The sequence below is a fragment of the Impatiens glandulifera genome, chromosome 8 (genome assembly GCF_907164915.1).
Source record: "Impatiens glandulifera chromosome 8, dImpGla2.1, whole genome shotgun sequence".
Lineage (NCBI taxonomy): Eukaryota > Viridiplantae > Streptophyta > Magnoliopsida > Ericales > Balsaminaceae > Impatiens > Impatiens glandulifera.
Window position 1 is genome coordinate 6955494 of NC_061869.1, and position 18982 is coordinate 6974475.

General features: G+C 29.6%; 1 protein-coding gene and 1 pseudogene across 1 annotated transcript; one reads left to right on the top strand and one right to left on the bottom strand.

The window, feature by feature from the left end:
- Positions 1-983: 983 nt before the first annotated feature.
- Positions 984-1559, bottom strand: LOC124912842 (metalloendoproteinase 1-like). Its single transcript, XM_047453484.1, has one exon. The coding sequence runs from the start codon at positions 1557-1559 to the stop codon at positions 984-986; it is 576 nt and encodes a 191-aa protein (XP_047309440.1).
- Positions 1560-7916: 6357 nt separating this feature from the next.
- On the top strand, positions 7917-17746 carry LOC124912843 (annotated as a pseudogene).
- Positions 17747-18982: the final 1236 nt, after the last annotated feature.

Consider the following 18982-nt stretch of genomic DNA (forward strand, 5'->3'; position numbering starts at 1 on the left):
CTTAATGTTTTATCTATATCTTACCGAAATTTTTGATATATAAAAAATTCATACTTTTATCCCTTTATTTTGGTATACCTTAATTTTGGTATAAAAAAAATTCATACCTTACGTACCTTACCTTAATTTTGGTATACCTTAAGTTTGGTACGGTATCGATATTATACCTTGATATCTAAAAACATATTAACTTAAAAAATAAATATCTTACCGAATTGAATAATATTTCAGTATAATTATATTTTAATATTATTCAAAAAAATTATATTTCTATAATTAAATTTATTTAATTATTTCCTTATAACTTTTATATATTTTTTAATTTATAAATATTATTTCGATATAACTAGATATACCAAAATTTTAAAAATCTTACATTTACCGTACCAATAATTTTGGTATAGGTACCATACCTTTCTTTTTTTCGGGATACCTTAAAAATCAATATTTTCGATATATTACGGTACCTTTTCTTTTTTCGGTATACCTTAAAAATCAATATTTTCAATATATTACGATACTGTAGTTTTCATACATCTATAATATCGGTAATTTTTCTCAGCCTCAGTGTACACCAGTTATTATATATATATATAAATATATAAATTTATGTTTTTATGTTTTTCTTTTCTTAATGCTTAAAACCCGTGAGGGATTTTTTTAATCTATTCTTTATGCACAAAGACCCGCAAGAACCTCTAGTCTACCTACCTACTAATGTGGTGAAAGCGTGAATGACACCGCTTTTGGAGTAATTTGATCAATTTCTAACTAGTTTTACATAAAAAGTGTTTTATTTATTTTTTAAAATAATATATAAAATTCATCAATTTTTCAATTTTCAACTACATTACTGGTTAATTATGATCAAATTATAATATATTTATTATAAAACAATACTAATAAATAATTTGAAGAAATATATAATTTATTTATTTATTGATGCAAAATAAAGTATTTCCAGAATAAAATCCCATCTAAAACTAAGGAAAGTTGTACATTTCCTTAATTCCGGCAATGTCATCTTCATGTAAGTTTCTTTTGATAACTCCCCATTTTGTAGTTGGGTACATTACGGCAGAAGGAACATCACTATGTTCAAGACCAAGAATGTGTCCTAACTCATGCACAGCAACTGTTTCAATGTCCATTTTCCCACGTTGTGCTCCGTTTACCCAAGGAACGTCTGCCCTGAAATGGAGCAATCCATCAGGCGGATAAGATGAGAGAGCGACAGATTTTGGGTACTCTAGGAATTCACGTAATTGATCTATAGGAGTGAAACTTATTTTCACATTGGCTTTGGTATAGTTATCAATTTTTTCAAATTTGAACTTTGTGGCATTTTCCCAACTTTGAAACGCACACTTAATGGGTTTAATAGCATCTGATCGTATTCCGGGTTCTAAAGCCCATGTTAGGTTAGTTGTGGTCCACGTTGTATCTCCAAGCACGTAATACGAACCACTTTTAAAAGAGTTGTGAACTAATTTCACCCAGTGCAGCTTAATGAGAGTTTGATTAACCAAATCCGGGTTGCTGGACCGAGGTTTCACCATTAGTGACATTGTTTTCTCATCTAAAATTCCCGAAACATTGAGATGAAAAAATAGTTGAAATTTCTTAATTTCTTTTCCCAAGACTTGATCAAAAACATTGTAATCAAGACATGTGAAACAACTCGTTCCGGGAACAACCTTGGAGGGACTGTAATAACCATATTTGAAAAGATAATTTCTCACTTCAACAAGTCCTTTAACTTTGTCAACTTTTTTGGAGTTCAACAAATGTTTCACAAACTTGAAAGATGGTAATGTTTTATCATTAAAAGATGATGCTTGAACAACTTGAAACAAGGCTAAAACAAAGACTACCAATAGAATACATGTTTTGTTAATATTCATGGTTGTTATTTGATTTTTTTGCCGAGTTCTTGATTTGCGCTTCAAACCTTATTCTGTATTTTATACAAATTTATTAGATTAAAAGATTGTCTTAATCTTATTAATAAAATCCACTCTACCTAATATTACATCTTTTACTATTTCAGCAATAAAATACATGTTTTGACTATATTAATGTTTGTTATTTAATTTTTTTTTAGTGAGTTCTTGATTTTGGTTTTACACTTGTTTGTGCATTTTATACACATTTTTAGATCAAAATATTGTCTTAATTTTATTTATAAAATTTACTTGATCTAATATTATAAGTTTTACTATTTTAATGATTCTAAAATTATTAAAAGCTACTCAATTTTATAATAAAAAAAAAAACTCTATTAATTTTTTTAAATAATAAGATAATATTATAATTGGACAAAGAGACTGCTGGCATGTATAAAGAAAACACAAATTTGACACGACATTTGACATTAAAGACGGAAATTGGGACTCACTCCTGAGAAGAAAACCAAAAGGACAGATGATACTTGATCATATAAGTAACATACAACTACACGACAGACCGAATATTCATGAATGAAAAGCTGAGGACAATGGGAAGCTGGTATCGAAGAAAATATGGGAGGTAACCCGGGAAAAAACATAGAAAGTAGAATGGGCTACTCTTGTATGGTCAACGAAGATTATCCCTCGACACCAGTTCATCCTATGGCTCGCCTTCTAGGAAAGACTCAACACTCGTGATCGTATCAGCAAGTATATAAGCATCTCGTCCGCGAGCTATTGTTCTATGTAGAGGAAATTAAGAAACCATAGATCACCTATTCGGGAGTTACTGTATTGTTTCGGAGCTTTGGGACAGATTATATAAAAGTTTGGCGCTGATCAGTTTTCTCAGCGAATGGAATGAAATCAAAGAAGTGGCACTACTCAAAGCCAAGGGAAATAGATTTGAACAAGCGTGTTCAAGTGCGGCTTTGGAGCAGTGGTGTATAACATTTGGAAAGAATGAAATGTAACGATATATGGCTGAACCCGCAAGAGCATTGAAGAGTTATGGAAAGATATTGTATCGGACTGCAGCGCCCTCGCGGGAACGTGGAGAAGAATTCCAAGCACGGAGCAGAACTGGAATATCTGTAGGAATTGGAATTTACCGTTTTTTGAACTCACTAGAATTGAAAGCATTGTAATCAGATAATTCATTTACATTTTTATCTTTTTACCTTTTAATTAGAATGTTACGACTTCAAAATCATTCTAGATTTGTTTAGAATGATCTCTTAAACTCGTGGATTTTTTTCCCGTTTTTGAGAATTTTTAATGAAATGACGCTAAGTCGTTTTCCCCCCAAAAAAATCTATGTCCCGGGATAACACTTTACTTAACCAATTTCATTTCCGTTAAAATCACAATTTAAATAAAAAATTACAAATAATTACATTTTTTTAATAAAAAAAAATATGAAAGTCAAAGTATTCTCTCCTATATAATTTATTTTTAAAATTTATCTCTTTACCTTAATTATTTCTCTCCCTTAATTTTTATTTTAAGTCATTAAAAAAATAAATCATATAACTAAATCATAATTCTAATTTCAATTAGGTTAAAATCCCATACCAAAATAACCTTTTAAAAATTCTTTTCCTTTCAAAATCTAACAAGAAATATAGCTGATTTCCATCCTATATAGATTTCATTCATATTATATTATAGTAATAAAAATATAACACAATTAAATTAATATTTTTTTCATTATTATGTTTTTGTCATGCATTAATTATCAAGATTTAATGATACACGAAACCATGAGCAAACTACTAACTGAACAATATGTTTTCGCAAAAGTTTTGTTTTGCATTTTTTTTACCTTTATCATTTTATTGGTTTTATTTTATTTGTATTATATTGTCATATGACTTAAACTACTCATGCACAATGTATTTGAAAAAAAAAATTGGCTAAAAACATACAACAATTAAATGGCTAATGCATTTGGGTCTTCTAACCTTGATTAATGTATTTGAGTCATCCGACCTTGATTAATGTATTTGAGTCATCCAACATTTAGTAATGCATCTGAGAAATTAGGCATTGAGTAATGCATAAGTGTCATCTAGCATTGATTATTGCATATGGGTCATCTGTCATTAACTAATTAACGCATCTGGACCATTCGACATTAACAAATGTATTTGGTCCATTTAGCATTGACTAATGTATTTGGGACATTCGATATTGAGTAATACATTTAGACCATCTTTAAGATTAAGTAATACATAAGGGTCTATCTTTAGCATTGAGTAATGCATTGAGATCATCCAACATTGATTAATGCATCTAGGTAATCAAAAATTTAGTAATGCATCTAGGTCATTCGACATTAACTAATGTATTTGAGTCATCTGTCATATATTAATACATTTGGGTCATTTGACATTAACTAATACATCGGGGCCATCCAAGATTGATTAATGTATCTAAGTCAATCAACATGAGTAATGCATTTAAATCTTCTCTAAAAATGAGTAATGTATATGGGTCATCTCTAGAATGGAGTAATACATTTGGGTCATCCGACATTGAATAATGCATTTGGGTCATCCGACATTGAGTAATGCATATGGGTCATCCGACATTGAGTAATGCATCTAGGTTATCCAACATTTAATGCATCTAGGTCACCTGGAATTGAGTGATGTATTTGGGTCATTTAGCATTGAATAATATATCTGGGCCATTCGACATTGACTAATGTATATGGGTCATTCGACATTGATTAATGCATATGGTTCATCCCTCTTTGACTAATGCATATGGGTCATCTAACATTTAATGTATCTAGGTCATCTGGAATTGAGTGATGTGTTTGAGTCATTCGGCATTGAATAATGCATCTTTGCATTCGACATTGACTAATGTATATGAACATCCGACATTAATTAATGCATATGGATCATCCCTCATTGACTAATGCATTTGGGTCATCCAACATTGTCTAATGTATCTAGGTCATCTTGCATTGACTAATTTATCTTGACAACTTTAGATAAAAAGAGATGAGATATAATATATGGGCATCGACTAATGCATGTGAGACATTTGAGAGAATTCAAGTCAATGTGGATATTTGTTGAATGGGCTTGAATTTTTTTGGTGTATAACCTTGATTTGAGAAAATAAGATTAACACGAAAAAAATATAATCTTTTGTTATAGTTGTACAACTAGGAAAATATTGTTAAAATATCTTGGAGGCTTTTAGACAAGATATTAGTGTTAACCTAGATAATGCCTATTTAAATGTGCAAATATGAACACTTTAGAAATCTTAAGTTTTTTCTTTGAGATATTCATTTCCAGTTCTAGTTCGGTATATGTTAGGATTTCGGGGGACAGAGTATTATAAAACCCGTGTTATAATCTTATATAATCATGATGTAATCTATGTTCTCCTCAATAATGTTCCCTTTTTTAGTGAACGTGGTAAATTTTTATCTTGACGAAGACATTAAATTTAGTTTTTTTTATTGTTTTTGTCATCCCTCGCATCCTGCCATAACATAATTAATATTTTAAAATTAATTTTATGATTCAAATTAAATTCTGAACTTCAGAATTTAGAAGTGATCAAATTGTTTTAAGTGATATCTCACTTTGTTGTCTTTTAACTTTAAAATATTGCGTAGATGGGACTTGGTGTGAACTGCTTCACATTTGGTAATAATTATTATTGTATTTTCTTACAATGGTTTATTTTAAAAAAATAGTAACATAATGTAGTATTATCATTACTATTACCTCAATTAAAACTAACATTTCTCAAGTTCAAACATTTTAAATTTGAAATAGATGGGATGGGAATTCATTTGTTGATTATAAATAATGTTTACCTATAGTGGTTTTAACTCTTAATCCAAATGTTCTAAGAATAATTTAATCTCAAAATCAATTAAACCCAAAGTTATATTTAATCTAACTAATTATTGAATTGAATACTTATTATTATTATTATTATTATTAAGAGAGAATGAGTATAAAAAATCTAACTAAATTCTTTTAAACTTTTAATGTGAAAAATGTTAAACAAATTTTTGTCTAATTCAAATACTAAAAAAGTAGCAAATATACATAAATATTTTTTTAATAAATAGTTTGAGGCTTTTATATAAAACTATAAATTATTTGTAATTGGTTGATAACATTATATTTAATTTGGCTATGTAGTTAAAAATTATAATAAATTATATTATTTCATGTATATATATCATTATTATTTTTATAGTGTTGCATATATATATTTATATATATTTGTTATATGTTGTAAGTTCATTATTTATATATCATTTTTAATCTTATATTTTTTAAATCCTCACTCCAAATTTCAAGGATGGGTCCAACTACCTGATTCAGTTACTCAAAAAAAAAATGGATCGCTTTGTGATGCTAAGATCCGATAACCTAGTATTAAATATTATTATATATATAAGTGAAAGTTTTAAGGAATTTGTAAACAAGGGAGAGATAGAATTTGAAATATATCTAGAATGATAATAATATATCAAGCAAAAAACTTAACAAAAACCTAATTTACTGTGGCTATTTTATTTTTAGCGACGAAAAACTATAAAAAAAACGACAATATTTTTCGTCGTTATTGCACTATATATACAAAATATTTTATGATCCCATGCTGTAGCCCAGATAGCCTTGTACAAAGATCCGTCATTGTTTGTTAAGAAATTATAATTTTTTTTTTTTAAATAGAAAAAATATTTTTAAACAAATGAATCATATTTTGCACTTACTGCATTTGTAATAAAAGGTTGACTTGTATATCAGTTAGTAATAGAAGGTTGATTACCAAATAATTTTATATTTGTAGTACTTAACTAGATTGTGTGATATTTGACTCATAAAAAATTATGAGAAATTTGTTATACATATTTTTTTTTATTTTGGATTTAATGTTTATTGATATATGTTTGACTTTTAATGAGTTAGGAGAAGATGATGAAATATTGTATTATGTCTCCACGAGATAAAATGCGATTGTCGCTTAAATTCGAACCACAATTTTCTCAAATTCACACTCACGTGAACATGTAACTTCTTTATTCCTCAAATTCGGAACCATATATACCACATATTAGGTTAGGTCACAACACCCACATGCATATATATAAATCTTTCATTACTTAAATCTACAATCTATTGGGTTAAGACTTAGGTCTCGACACCCAGCAGGGACGGATAGAGCTAGGGCATGAGGTGGACTTAACCCACCCTAGCCTGTTTATAATATTTTTTATATACATACAATTTAGCAGCTGGATTGATCAGCCGGATTCAATAGATCGAAGTCATTCGGGATTTTCTAGTTGTTTATGTTTTTCCTATGATTTTAATTCATTGGATTATGCAATGCGTTTCTTCATTATATTTTGTTGTTAGCGTCAATATAGTCTACGGAGGCTACTTCAAGGGTGAAAATGGGGTAAGGCAAGAGGACCCCCTCTCTTCTTACCTTTTAGTAGCTATCATGGCGATTTTGAGAGAATCTTCGCGATGTTCCAAAAAATCGTCTATACATCTTTCACCATTTCTATGAGATAAAGGAGGTAACCCATATATGCTTTGCTGATGATTTATTCATTCTAGAGCACACAGACGTCGATTCCATTAAAACTATTAGGGCTGCACTAATATTTTTTTTAAGGTTACAGGTCTAACTATTAATGAAAGCAAAAGTGTGACATTTTATGGATGAGTGAAGGACAAAACAAAGCATGACATATTCAACATCACGGGCATTGTGGAAGGCAACTTTCCCGTAAGGTACTTGGGAATTCCGTTAACCGCGAAACAGATCGAGATCTCACACTTTAAACCGCTGATTGAAAAGGTAAAAAACACAATATCTGGCTGGGCGGCGTAGAAATTTTCTGATGCAGGGAGGATCGAGCTTATCAAAACCGTAGTCATAGGCATAATTGGATATTGGGCGCAACAGATGGTCATTCCGAAGAAGGTAATGAAGGAGCTAGACACGCTAATGAGGAACTTCATGTTAGGCAATAGAGGGAGAGGGGGAAAGAAAATCAAATGGACTACTCTCTGTAAGATAAAAGAGGACAGAGGCATTGGTCTGAAGAACTACGTCGAGTGGAACAAGGCTCTAACCTTCAAGCATATGTGGTCATTGAAACGCAACCAGGAATCATTATGGATCAAATGGGTACACACGCGATTTATGAAATAGGAAACCAGTATCTGGACGTGTAAAATCAATGAAGGTATGTAGGGGTGGCCAAACCTACGGATCGGATCGGATCCGGTATTTCGGATCGGATATCCAACTCTTTTTTTTTTCAAAAATTGCGATCTGTATCCGATCACTATCCGATCCGAAAACACCGGATCGGATCGGATCAGCTAGCCGAATACCCGCTGATCCGATTTTTTTCATATGCTAGAAAATTGAAATTGTTCATTAAGAATCTCAAAATTCAACTCATAAGTACAATACATATCAAAAATATAATTCAAATACCAAAATAAAATCAATATTTTTTTAAAACAAAAAGACATTGGTCCACCCAAGTGACTCAACATTTTATAATACTTGTATGCTGCAACCTTGTAGGAAGTTCCATCTACTTTAGTGGCTTCTTCTTCAGTGAGTCCCAAAATTTATGAGCTTATTCTATAAAAAAAAAGCACAATGTCACAATAACTTCACATATTTTACCTCAACGATTTATTCAATCAAACATTACATCACATATTTTACCTCAACGATTTATTCAATCAAACATTACAAGATGATGTACCTTGACATTTTTCTAGTTCTGGTATGATAGACTTAAGTCATAACTCTCATCATCAATTATAAAGCTTGGTTGCTCTGTAGTTAAATCTTTCATTCCTACGAAAATCAACAATGAACAATTTTTAAATATCAGTATTAGTAAATTTAAAAACATATTAATCAATTAAAACATTAAACCTTCTTCAAGTTTTATCAAAATGAGACCACCAAATAGAACTTTTTCTCTTATTATCACAGATAGAACTAGAATAAGAAACATCACTAGACGTAGGATGCTTTAGTGATTTTTGACTTGTAGAAATAGGTGTTTCATTTCTCTCAGACATAGATTTCTCACTCATGTTTGTAGATCTTGAATACTATTAAGATCTGCAAGTTACAGCAGCAGAAATGGAAAATATATACTTAAACACTAGGAACTGGAAAACATATACTTAAATAAATACTGAAAAACAAATACTTAAACACTACGAAGTAGGAACTGAAAAACAGATCTAGAAATGGAAGAAGCAGCAGAAATGGAAAACAAATTTGCAAGTTACTGCAGCAGAAATGGAAAACATATTCTTACAAGTTATCGCAGCAGCTTCAAGCCTCCAAGCTCCAACTCCAGCAACGTCTAATGACGATTTGAGAAACCGTTTGGAAAATGTGAAGATGAAGAAACAGATCTGAAATGTCTAATGAGAAACCCGTTTGATATGGGTTTGTAAACAGATAGAGAAAGGAAAAGAAAAAGAAAAATAAAGGTAGAGAGAGAGATATTTAATTATTTTATAATATTTTGTTTTTAAATTTATTTATTTAATAAATTTTAAATATCATCGGATCGGTTTCGGGTATCCGATTTTTTTGCCCGATCCGTATCCGATTCGAAAATTCGGTAAAAATATCGGATCGGATCGATATTCGAATCCGATCCATCGGATACGGATTTTTTCGGATCGGATTGGTCGGATCAACGGATCGGATCTTTTGGATCAGATTTTTTGGCCACCCCTAAAGTAATGAGCTGGTCAGTAAAGAAAATTCTTAAATTGAGAAGTGATATTGCAGATCTTTACGACATTCAGCTAGGGGATGGGAAAGGCACTCTGTTCTGGCATGATCCCTAGTTTAAAAACCAGTCAATCATTCACAAAGAGGAGTTCAAAAATACACGTATCAGAAGGGACTGCGTAGTGGCAAAAATCAGAGACGTAATAGACGGGGTCTAGGACTCGCTTTTGAGAAAAAATACCGAAGGACAGATAATACTAGATCACATCAGTAACATACAACTCCGAGACAAACCTGATGTTCATGAATGGAATGCAGAAGACAATGAGAAACTTGTCTCAAAGAAAATATGGAATGTACTCTAAGAAAAAGCGCAGAAAGTAGAATGGGTTTCTCTCGTATGGTCAACCAAGATCATTCATCGACACTAGTTCATCTTATGGATTGCTTCCTGGAAAAGACTCAACACCCGTGATCGTATCAGCAAATATATGAGCATCCCGGACGCGAGCTGTCTTTTATGTAGAGGAAATGAAGGAACCATAGATCACTTATTCGGGAGCTGATATATTGTTTCGGAGCTTTGGGACAGACTCTATAAAATCTTGGAGTTGATCAGTTTTCCGAAAGAATGGAAAGAAATCAAAGAAGCAACACTACTCAAAATCAAAGGAAATAGATTCGCAACAAACGTATTAAAGTACGACTTTGGAGCAGTAGTTTACATTTGACAGAAACGTAATGCGAGAGTCTATGCAGAACTCGCAAAAATGTTGAAGAATTATGGAGAGACATTGTCTCGGATAGTGGCGCACTTGCGGGAACGTGGAGAAAAGTTCCCAAGTATGAAGCATAATTGGAATATCAGCATGAATTGGAATTTACCGTTTACTAAAATAATTAGAAACGGAAATATTGTAATCAGATAGTTCATTTACGTTTTTGGTTTTATTTAGAATGATACGACTTCAAAATCATTCTAGGTCTGTCTAGATTGATCTCTTAAACTCGTGGTTTTTTTCCCGTATTTGGGAATTTTTAATGAAATGACGCTAAGTCGTTTCCCCTAAAAAAAACTATAAACTACAAATATTATCTATAAATAAAAATTTTATTTACTCAATAAAAAACCATAAATTTTAATAAATATTTAATATTTTTGTTATATTATATAATTATCTATCATACCCTTAGATTCAATAATTCATACTATCATTAACAATTTAAAAAAAAAAATAGTTTTGTATTTAGTTTCGAATTTTTGAAAGGGATATAAATTAATTTATATTTGTTTGTGTTTTTATTTTATTGTTACACTTTTTTTTAACTATTTTGTTGTTTAAATTATTTTTTTCAAAAATTTTGTGAATTGTTACAAATTTGTACTTAAATTATTTTCTTAACTAAAATCTTATTAGTTGAGGAACATAGTTTTTAGTTTAGCACAATTAATCTTAAATATTGTGAATTTGTATTTTTTTTTTTTTTTTTTGTAATACTTCCCGTTTGTCTAGTTCTAATATTATCTTCTTCCTTTTTTTAGAAGTTCATGAAACAATAAAAAAACACTAGTAAAAAAATGTAATTATCAAGAGCGTAATTATCCGAGAGCATTCTATCGCTCTCGGTAACATTATTTTCGCTGAAAGCTTTCTTCCACATTTGGTGATAATTTGATTGTTACCGAGAGTATTCATCTGCTCTCATAAATATTTCTTAGTACCGAGAGCAATTCCTATTGAGATCTCGGCAATATTCATTTTATGATTTTACCGATGGCTTTATCGGGTGCCCTCGGCAAAATAAATTTATTTATGCCCTAACTTTCTTCCTCTCTTTCTTCCTTGGCAATTTCCAGGTTTTCTCTCCGACGATTTCCAGATCGGCTGCTCCTCTCATTAGCGCTACATGATCAGTAAATCGTAAAGGTACCCTCTAAATTTTTTTAAAATTAGAATAGTTTAAGCATAATCTAATAATATATTATTATTTAACATGATTTTAATATAGATTTTTATTTATTGTAAAATTTAGTAGGTTTTAATAATTTTAGAATCATTAAAATAGTAAAAGTTGTAATATTAGGTCAAGTAAATTTTATGCATAAGATTAAGACAATCTCTTGATCTGAAAATAGTATAAAATTCAAGAAAAAATAGGTGAAACAAAAATCAAGAACTAAGTTACAAATCAAAAAACATACAAGAATGTGGTCAAAATTTGTATTCATTTGTTTGTCTTGGCCTTGACCTTGACCCTGTTTCTAGTTGTCCAAGCATCTTCTTTTAATGATAAGACATTAATATCTTTTAAGTTTGTGAAACATTTATTGGGCTCCAAGAAATGTGACTTTCAAAATAATTTTGGCCTCTCCCTGGTTGGTCTCTACAAAACAAGTAGTTTCACATCACATAGCTAGGTTAGAAATGAGTAAGCCACCATATGTCAGTTCCCCAAAATAATTTTGGCCTCTCCCTGGTTGGTCTCTACAAAACAAGTAGTTTCACATCACATAGGTTAGAAATGAGTAAGCCACCATATGTCGGTTCCCTAGGAGTTAATCAAACACACTATTGAGGCTAGTGAAACTTATTTTGGAGCCATGAAATGTTTAACAAACTTGGAAGATAATAATGGTTTTATCATTTTTACGCATCAAAATTCGTCAATGTTGAGAAATCGATTCAAGTATATGTTAGTCTCGTTACATATCTTCCTATCGAATCCCAGGTGAAATGAGGAATTAAAAAAATGTAATATATGATGATTCAAATTTATTTCCAAGAATGTCAAATTAATCGATTGTCCAAGAAATGAACACACATGAGCTCATTTTGAAGATAATTAGTTTAGAATTATTTCGACTCATAAGAGTCATCACCTAATGTGCTTCTTCAGAAATTAGGAAAGATGATTTTATAAATTATTTGGGAATAGGTCTTGATTACGTGTGGAAAAGGTGTTCGGTCATGTTAGTGCCTATGAACGCTATGTTTAGCACTTTTTCAGTTAAAAATCTTAGTTTTTTTCTGAAAAGAATTTATGTTCATTGTCTATGAATGCAATGTTGAGTGTCTTTTTCGGTTAAAAAAAATCTATTTTTTTTAAACAAGTTCATGTTATTTTTTTTAAATAATAATCCAAAAATTATTATTATTTAAATTTTGAACTACATTGCTAATATTCTAATTTATTTATTATAAACAATGCTAATATTGTTAAAAATATTGTCTTGAAATAAATTACAGAAATATATATAAAATGATGTTACAAATAAATGAAATAAATAAAATATATGAAGAATTATATCACCGAATAAATTGTTGATTCGATGCATGTGTTTAGCACATTTCCCTTAAAACGTATAGTTCCATCGTCTCCCGTTTGTGCTGGAGCTTATCGTAAATGACTGTCTCCTAGGGTACAACGAATCCTGTAATGATTCTGCACCAAAATCACTACTCGTAGAACTTGATCAGCGTACCTGAACTATCACCGGGTTTTAACAAAAATATCGAACAAAGAACTCGAAGAACACTCACAAAACAAGAAGAAGACTTTTGGAATTCTAGTGTGAGAAAAAATATAAGATAATGTAGTGTTTGAGATTAGAGATGAGAGGTTTTATATTGTTGAAAAGTTAAACTTTCATAAAAATTAAATCAACCATTAATCTTTGATCCAACGGCTGACCTTGATTGCCTCTTCATTGCCCTTTTTATTTTCTTTTCGATAGAAAATACACGTTACATGATTTTCTAAATTGCTAATAAATTGATAGCAATAATATCATGAAGGTTACAATGACAATTAACAAAATTAAACATATATTTAATTTGATAATTGTTCTTCAAGTCATTAAATGTTAATTACATCATTAACAAATTAATTATAATAATTTAATTATTTGGATCAAATTTCACTTTAATTCACGTTTGAATTTTATGTTTTTTTTGAATTTCATTTGATTTTTTTACCAAAATTCTCATTTCAATTGATTAATGAAATTTATGAATTAGTTTAAATTTTCAACAAATATATGTATTTAAAAATAATTCATTGATGGCAAATAAATTATTTTGCACTAATAAAATCCCAAGTAGATTAGAAATATAATTAGAAAATTCCGTGAATGTCATCAATATTCAAGACTCTTCTGAGCACGCCTTTGTCTATAGATGATCACATTATATATATTACCATGGTTTTAATTATTTTGAAGTATATATTTTAAAAAAAATCTTTTATATTAGTTTCAAATCCTTTAAACTTTTTTGGATTGTTTTACATTAAGTTTAAATCTAATAACTATTTCAGATTCCATATACTATATATCCAAGTTTAACATTTTTTTGTTTTTTTTAAAATATGACACTAAATCGTTTAAAAAAAATACAGTTTAACATGCATTTCAAAAGCCACTATTAATATTGATATAGTAATAATCCATCAACATTTAGTGTTTGATATCTACTATAAGTCAACAACATTCACTTTTCTTCTTTTTAATGTTTTAAAATCTAAAATTTGCAATATTACAACAATTTAATAAGAATTTTTTTTTCTTCTACGTAAACAACATAATAAATAAAATAAAGGGACACAATTAGAAAAATAAAAAAAAATTAAAAGTGTGAATGAATCAGAGACAAGCCCAGGATTTCGAACTGGGGTAGACTTGAAAGAAAAATTAAGGCGGGCATAAAATAATAACGAGAAAATTTTGAAAAAAACAAGTATATAAAAGTAAAGTTTTATTATTTTTTTAATAATTATATAAAATCAATGAATTATATTAAAAAAAATTAAAAATTAAAGATAATGTCATATTTTTACAGTTAAAAATAAATAAATTATATATATATATATATATATATATATATATTGTTTATAATTTAATTTAAGATTGCTAAATGTTTTTATAAGAGATCAATAATAAACTTTTAAAGTCTTTTTAACTGTTGTAACAGAAATTCTGAAAAATATTAACTAGTCTGACTTTTATTTTGAAGAATCTCTTATTTTTTTTCAAACCAAGTGATTCATTGGTTAACGGAACAAATAAATAATTGTTGTAACGAGTTTAAGCGGAATAAAAATACAAAACTGTATCGTAATCGTGTAAAAATTATAATAATTTGGTACTCATTCGTAAAAAAATATATATATATATATATATATATATATATATATATATATATATATTACTCTGATTTATTTTTAAATGTATAATTTTATAAACAAATTACATTAAGTTCAAATCTTCTTTAACTTTTTTTGGATTTTATTTTTTTACATTAAATTTAAATCCAATAACTATTTCTAACTCCATATTCTAGAAGCCCAAACTGACCCATGCATTTCAAAATCTAGACTATTAATATTGACATTGTGATAATCCATAAACATTTAGTAGTGTGATATCTACAACTTTATTTATTTTTTCTTTTTAATGTTTTAAAATCTAAAATTTGTAATATTACAAAAAATCAATAGTCTGGGGAGATGAAAAGGGGATGGAGGTTACGGGTAGGACAAGGGTTATTTTTTCATATGACTAGTTGAACATGATATAATTCTAAGTTAAAAAAACATGTGAATATGAGGTCGCAAGAAAAACATTGTAAGATTGTATCTCCGTTAGAGATTACGTCACATTTGAATAAAATTGACACATTTAGCTAAGTTCATATATAAAAATGGAATTTTAATAAATGAATAAATTTGCATATTTGTTCAACTTCATGCTTAAAATTGATATCTTCACTTTTATTTATTGATTGATGAAAACAAATTATTTTATTCAAATAAAATCCCAAATAGATTTAATGTGAAGCATCAAGCATACAATGCCCTAATTCCGGCAATGTCATCAGCATGCAAGTATCTTTTGTGCAAGCCCTTGTCATCATATTTCCACATTACGGCATCTCTAACCATACTGTGGCCAAGACCAAGGATGTGTCCTAGCTCATGCAAAGCAATTGTTTCGATGTCCACTGGATCATCCCATATCGACGCACTACAAAAAAACGCCTAAATAGCGACGCACAATTACCGACATTTAATTAACGTCGGAAATATGCGACGAATATTTCGATGGTGTAATCGACGAAAAATATGAACCGTCGCAAATATTATTGAATGAAGAAAACTTTGTCGTAAAAAACAAAGATATTTTACCTATGATCAATCAATGTCGCTAAAATAAAAGGTTAAATTCCGTCACAAAATTCATAAATATTCTCATAGTATATTTTAGATTAAATTTACAACTAAAATTATTGAGCGTCAAAATAATTTTAGTTAGTCGAAAAAATAGTTTAAAAAATCTGCTATACGAAAAATTCCTCGAAAAGTAGATGAGAAAAGAACCTACCAGGTTCTATATTGTTTCAAATTGTTAGACCTTATTTTTTTTATATTAGTGGATTTTAAAAAGTAACTTTTGTGTTAATAATAAAAAATATATATTTATCAAACATTAAAACAAAATTAAAGTTTCCATTTAGATGAAGTATTATATATACTCTAAGGAATAATTAAAATTAAATAATAATAAATAATATTGAGCATTATTTTAATTTATTTCATTATAATATTGAGCTATCGTCGTCGCAAATGCAGTAGAAAAATAGAATCGTCGCAGATTCCGTAGAAACTCATAGCCGTCGCAAATTCCGTAGAAACTCATAGCCATCGCAGATTCCGTAGAAACTAATAGCCGTCGCAGATTCCGTAGAAACTCACCGCCGTCGCAGATTCCGTAGAAACTCAGAGTCGTAACAAGTTACGTAGAAAACCGTAGAAAATCTTTATAGAAAACAAACCGATAATAATCTCATAAAAATAATAAAACATATTAAATATAATTATTTTAACTATTTTTTATATAAAGAGTTAACTCTAATTAATTTAATAAATTATATATAATTAATTTATAAATAATATAAATTAAAATCAAATAATATAATAAATTTAATATATAATAAATTTAATTTATAAATTAAATAATATGTGAGTCGTCTAAAAGAAGATAGAAAATCTAAAGAGTAGTGCATTTTTTCTTCTTTTACTTTGTCATTTATGTCTCTCTACTACGCGGGAGAGATGAACTCCATTTCTTTGTCTAAACACCAGATAAACTCTAAATAGAAACTCCATTTCTCAATCGTCATTGTTTGTATCACCATTTTAGGTATTGCATTGTCGCCGTTGTTGGTATCGCCATTTTAGGGCAAGTAAGAGCTTGGCTCGTGACAATCTCTAAAGGTAATTTCTAGCCTCTAACGAGTCTTTCTTTTTGACTAATTTGTATATCGCCATTTTAGGGCAAGTAAGAGTCGTTCTGATCAAGGCATCGAAACTGAGAAGAAAACCGAGAAGGGAGAAAGCGTTGCGGTTGCTCTGGTTAGTATGTTTTGTGATGCATGTTCTTTAATCTCCGTCTTATTCGGATGCCTAGGCATGGCTTTCAGATTTGCCGAACTTGAATACGTTTCTCTAAGGTTAAAATTAGGTTCATCCATTCCGTAATAGTTAGAAGACGATAATTGTATGATAATTATAATGTAAAATCATCAATAATGCAAGTACATAATCTTGTTGAACCTGGAAAACGATATGAGACATTGAGTAGTATGCTGGATATTGATGTGAGAAATGATACAGTAATTAAGAACAGCGGGAAGTAATTCACGCAATTTATGTAGGGTTAGACAGGGGATTGATTCGATAAGAACAATCTTCCAGAATTTCTTATCAACAGAGTATGTTTGTGATTGATTGATTAATTAATGTATTTTAATCATTTCTGAAACCCTAGGAATGATTTAGTTTTCTTGTTCTAGATTTTGTTCGCTAAAAGATGCAACATCAACAGCTTATGCAGATGTTTGTGCACCTTATCATACATGGCCACATGGACCGTAAGAACTACAGCTTATGCTGGAATGTGTGTTCTTCCAACTAGAGAACAACTTCTACTTACCTGCTTAGCTTGTACTAACTAGGACGTGTTATCTACAGTAGACTTTGTCCCCCTCTAGCATGCCAAAGAACATCTAGCATGCTGATAAACGTTTTTTCACATCCAAGCTTCTAGAAGACAATAAGGTTAAATGTTTGTGTCTAAATTCATAGACAAACGTAAAACAGATAATTGTCTTATTTTTCAGATATGGATGGCATGGTTTCATCGAGCCTCTAGATTGAGCATTTATCAAAAGATTAAACATTACAGGTGAAACAGTTCAACTGTCATTTGTTTTAATTTACCAAAATTTATTAACTATTTGCTTGTATCAGTTGTGTATAATGCATATAAGAGTTATGTTGAAAACATGCAGAATCAAGCCTAAGTTGTGTATAATGCCTATAAGAGTTATGTTGAAACAATTCATATTACCATGAATGAAGACAAGATAATTATGTAAACCAAAAATGTAATATAATTATCCCTATAAACACCATGTAAACAAACACCATTAGGCATTAATAATTCTTCTTCATGCCTTAAAACTGAACACAATTTGAGATCAAATCTTTTACAGTAAACTAGAAAAGAGGTTAGGCCCTAAGCTTTTAGGTTTGAGTACATAATATTATAGCTAGACGCATATAAGATTTCAGGAACAGCGATGGTGCTGGATAAAATTATTAATCACGTTCAGTCCCTACATCGTCAAGCGGAGGTTAGTCATGCACATCATGTTGAATAATTTTACATATAATTTATTCAATTTTATTATTCTTTGCACTAATTGGATTTTTGTCTATGAGACTTGCTGTTGTTAACCCAATGATTGATTTCAACATTGAGAGTGTACTGGCTTTAGAAGTAAGTTTTCATTATGGTGTAAAGTTTATGTTGAATGAATAATAATGTTGATAAGTTGCAAAAATGGCACAATAAATCATCCCCTATTGAGAGTAACTTTCCAGAAGGAATGAAATCCCAATTTCATTAATATCCCGATAACTCAATAATGAACTATGAACTATGTTTTTGCACTGGATTCTTTGAATTACAAGATGATGATGAAGTGTAATTGTTTGCACAACATCTTATATTCAAATAATGCAAAATACAGCAATGAAGTTAACACCAGTAGTACATAATAGATCCATATATCAATTGTGCATATCATTCATTCTTATGAGTTAGGACCCATAATTGGACTATAATATAGTTAACTATAGTTTCAAACATTGCCTCCTAATGTGAATATAACAAAGTTTCTATCTAT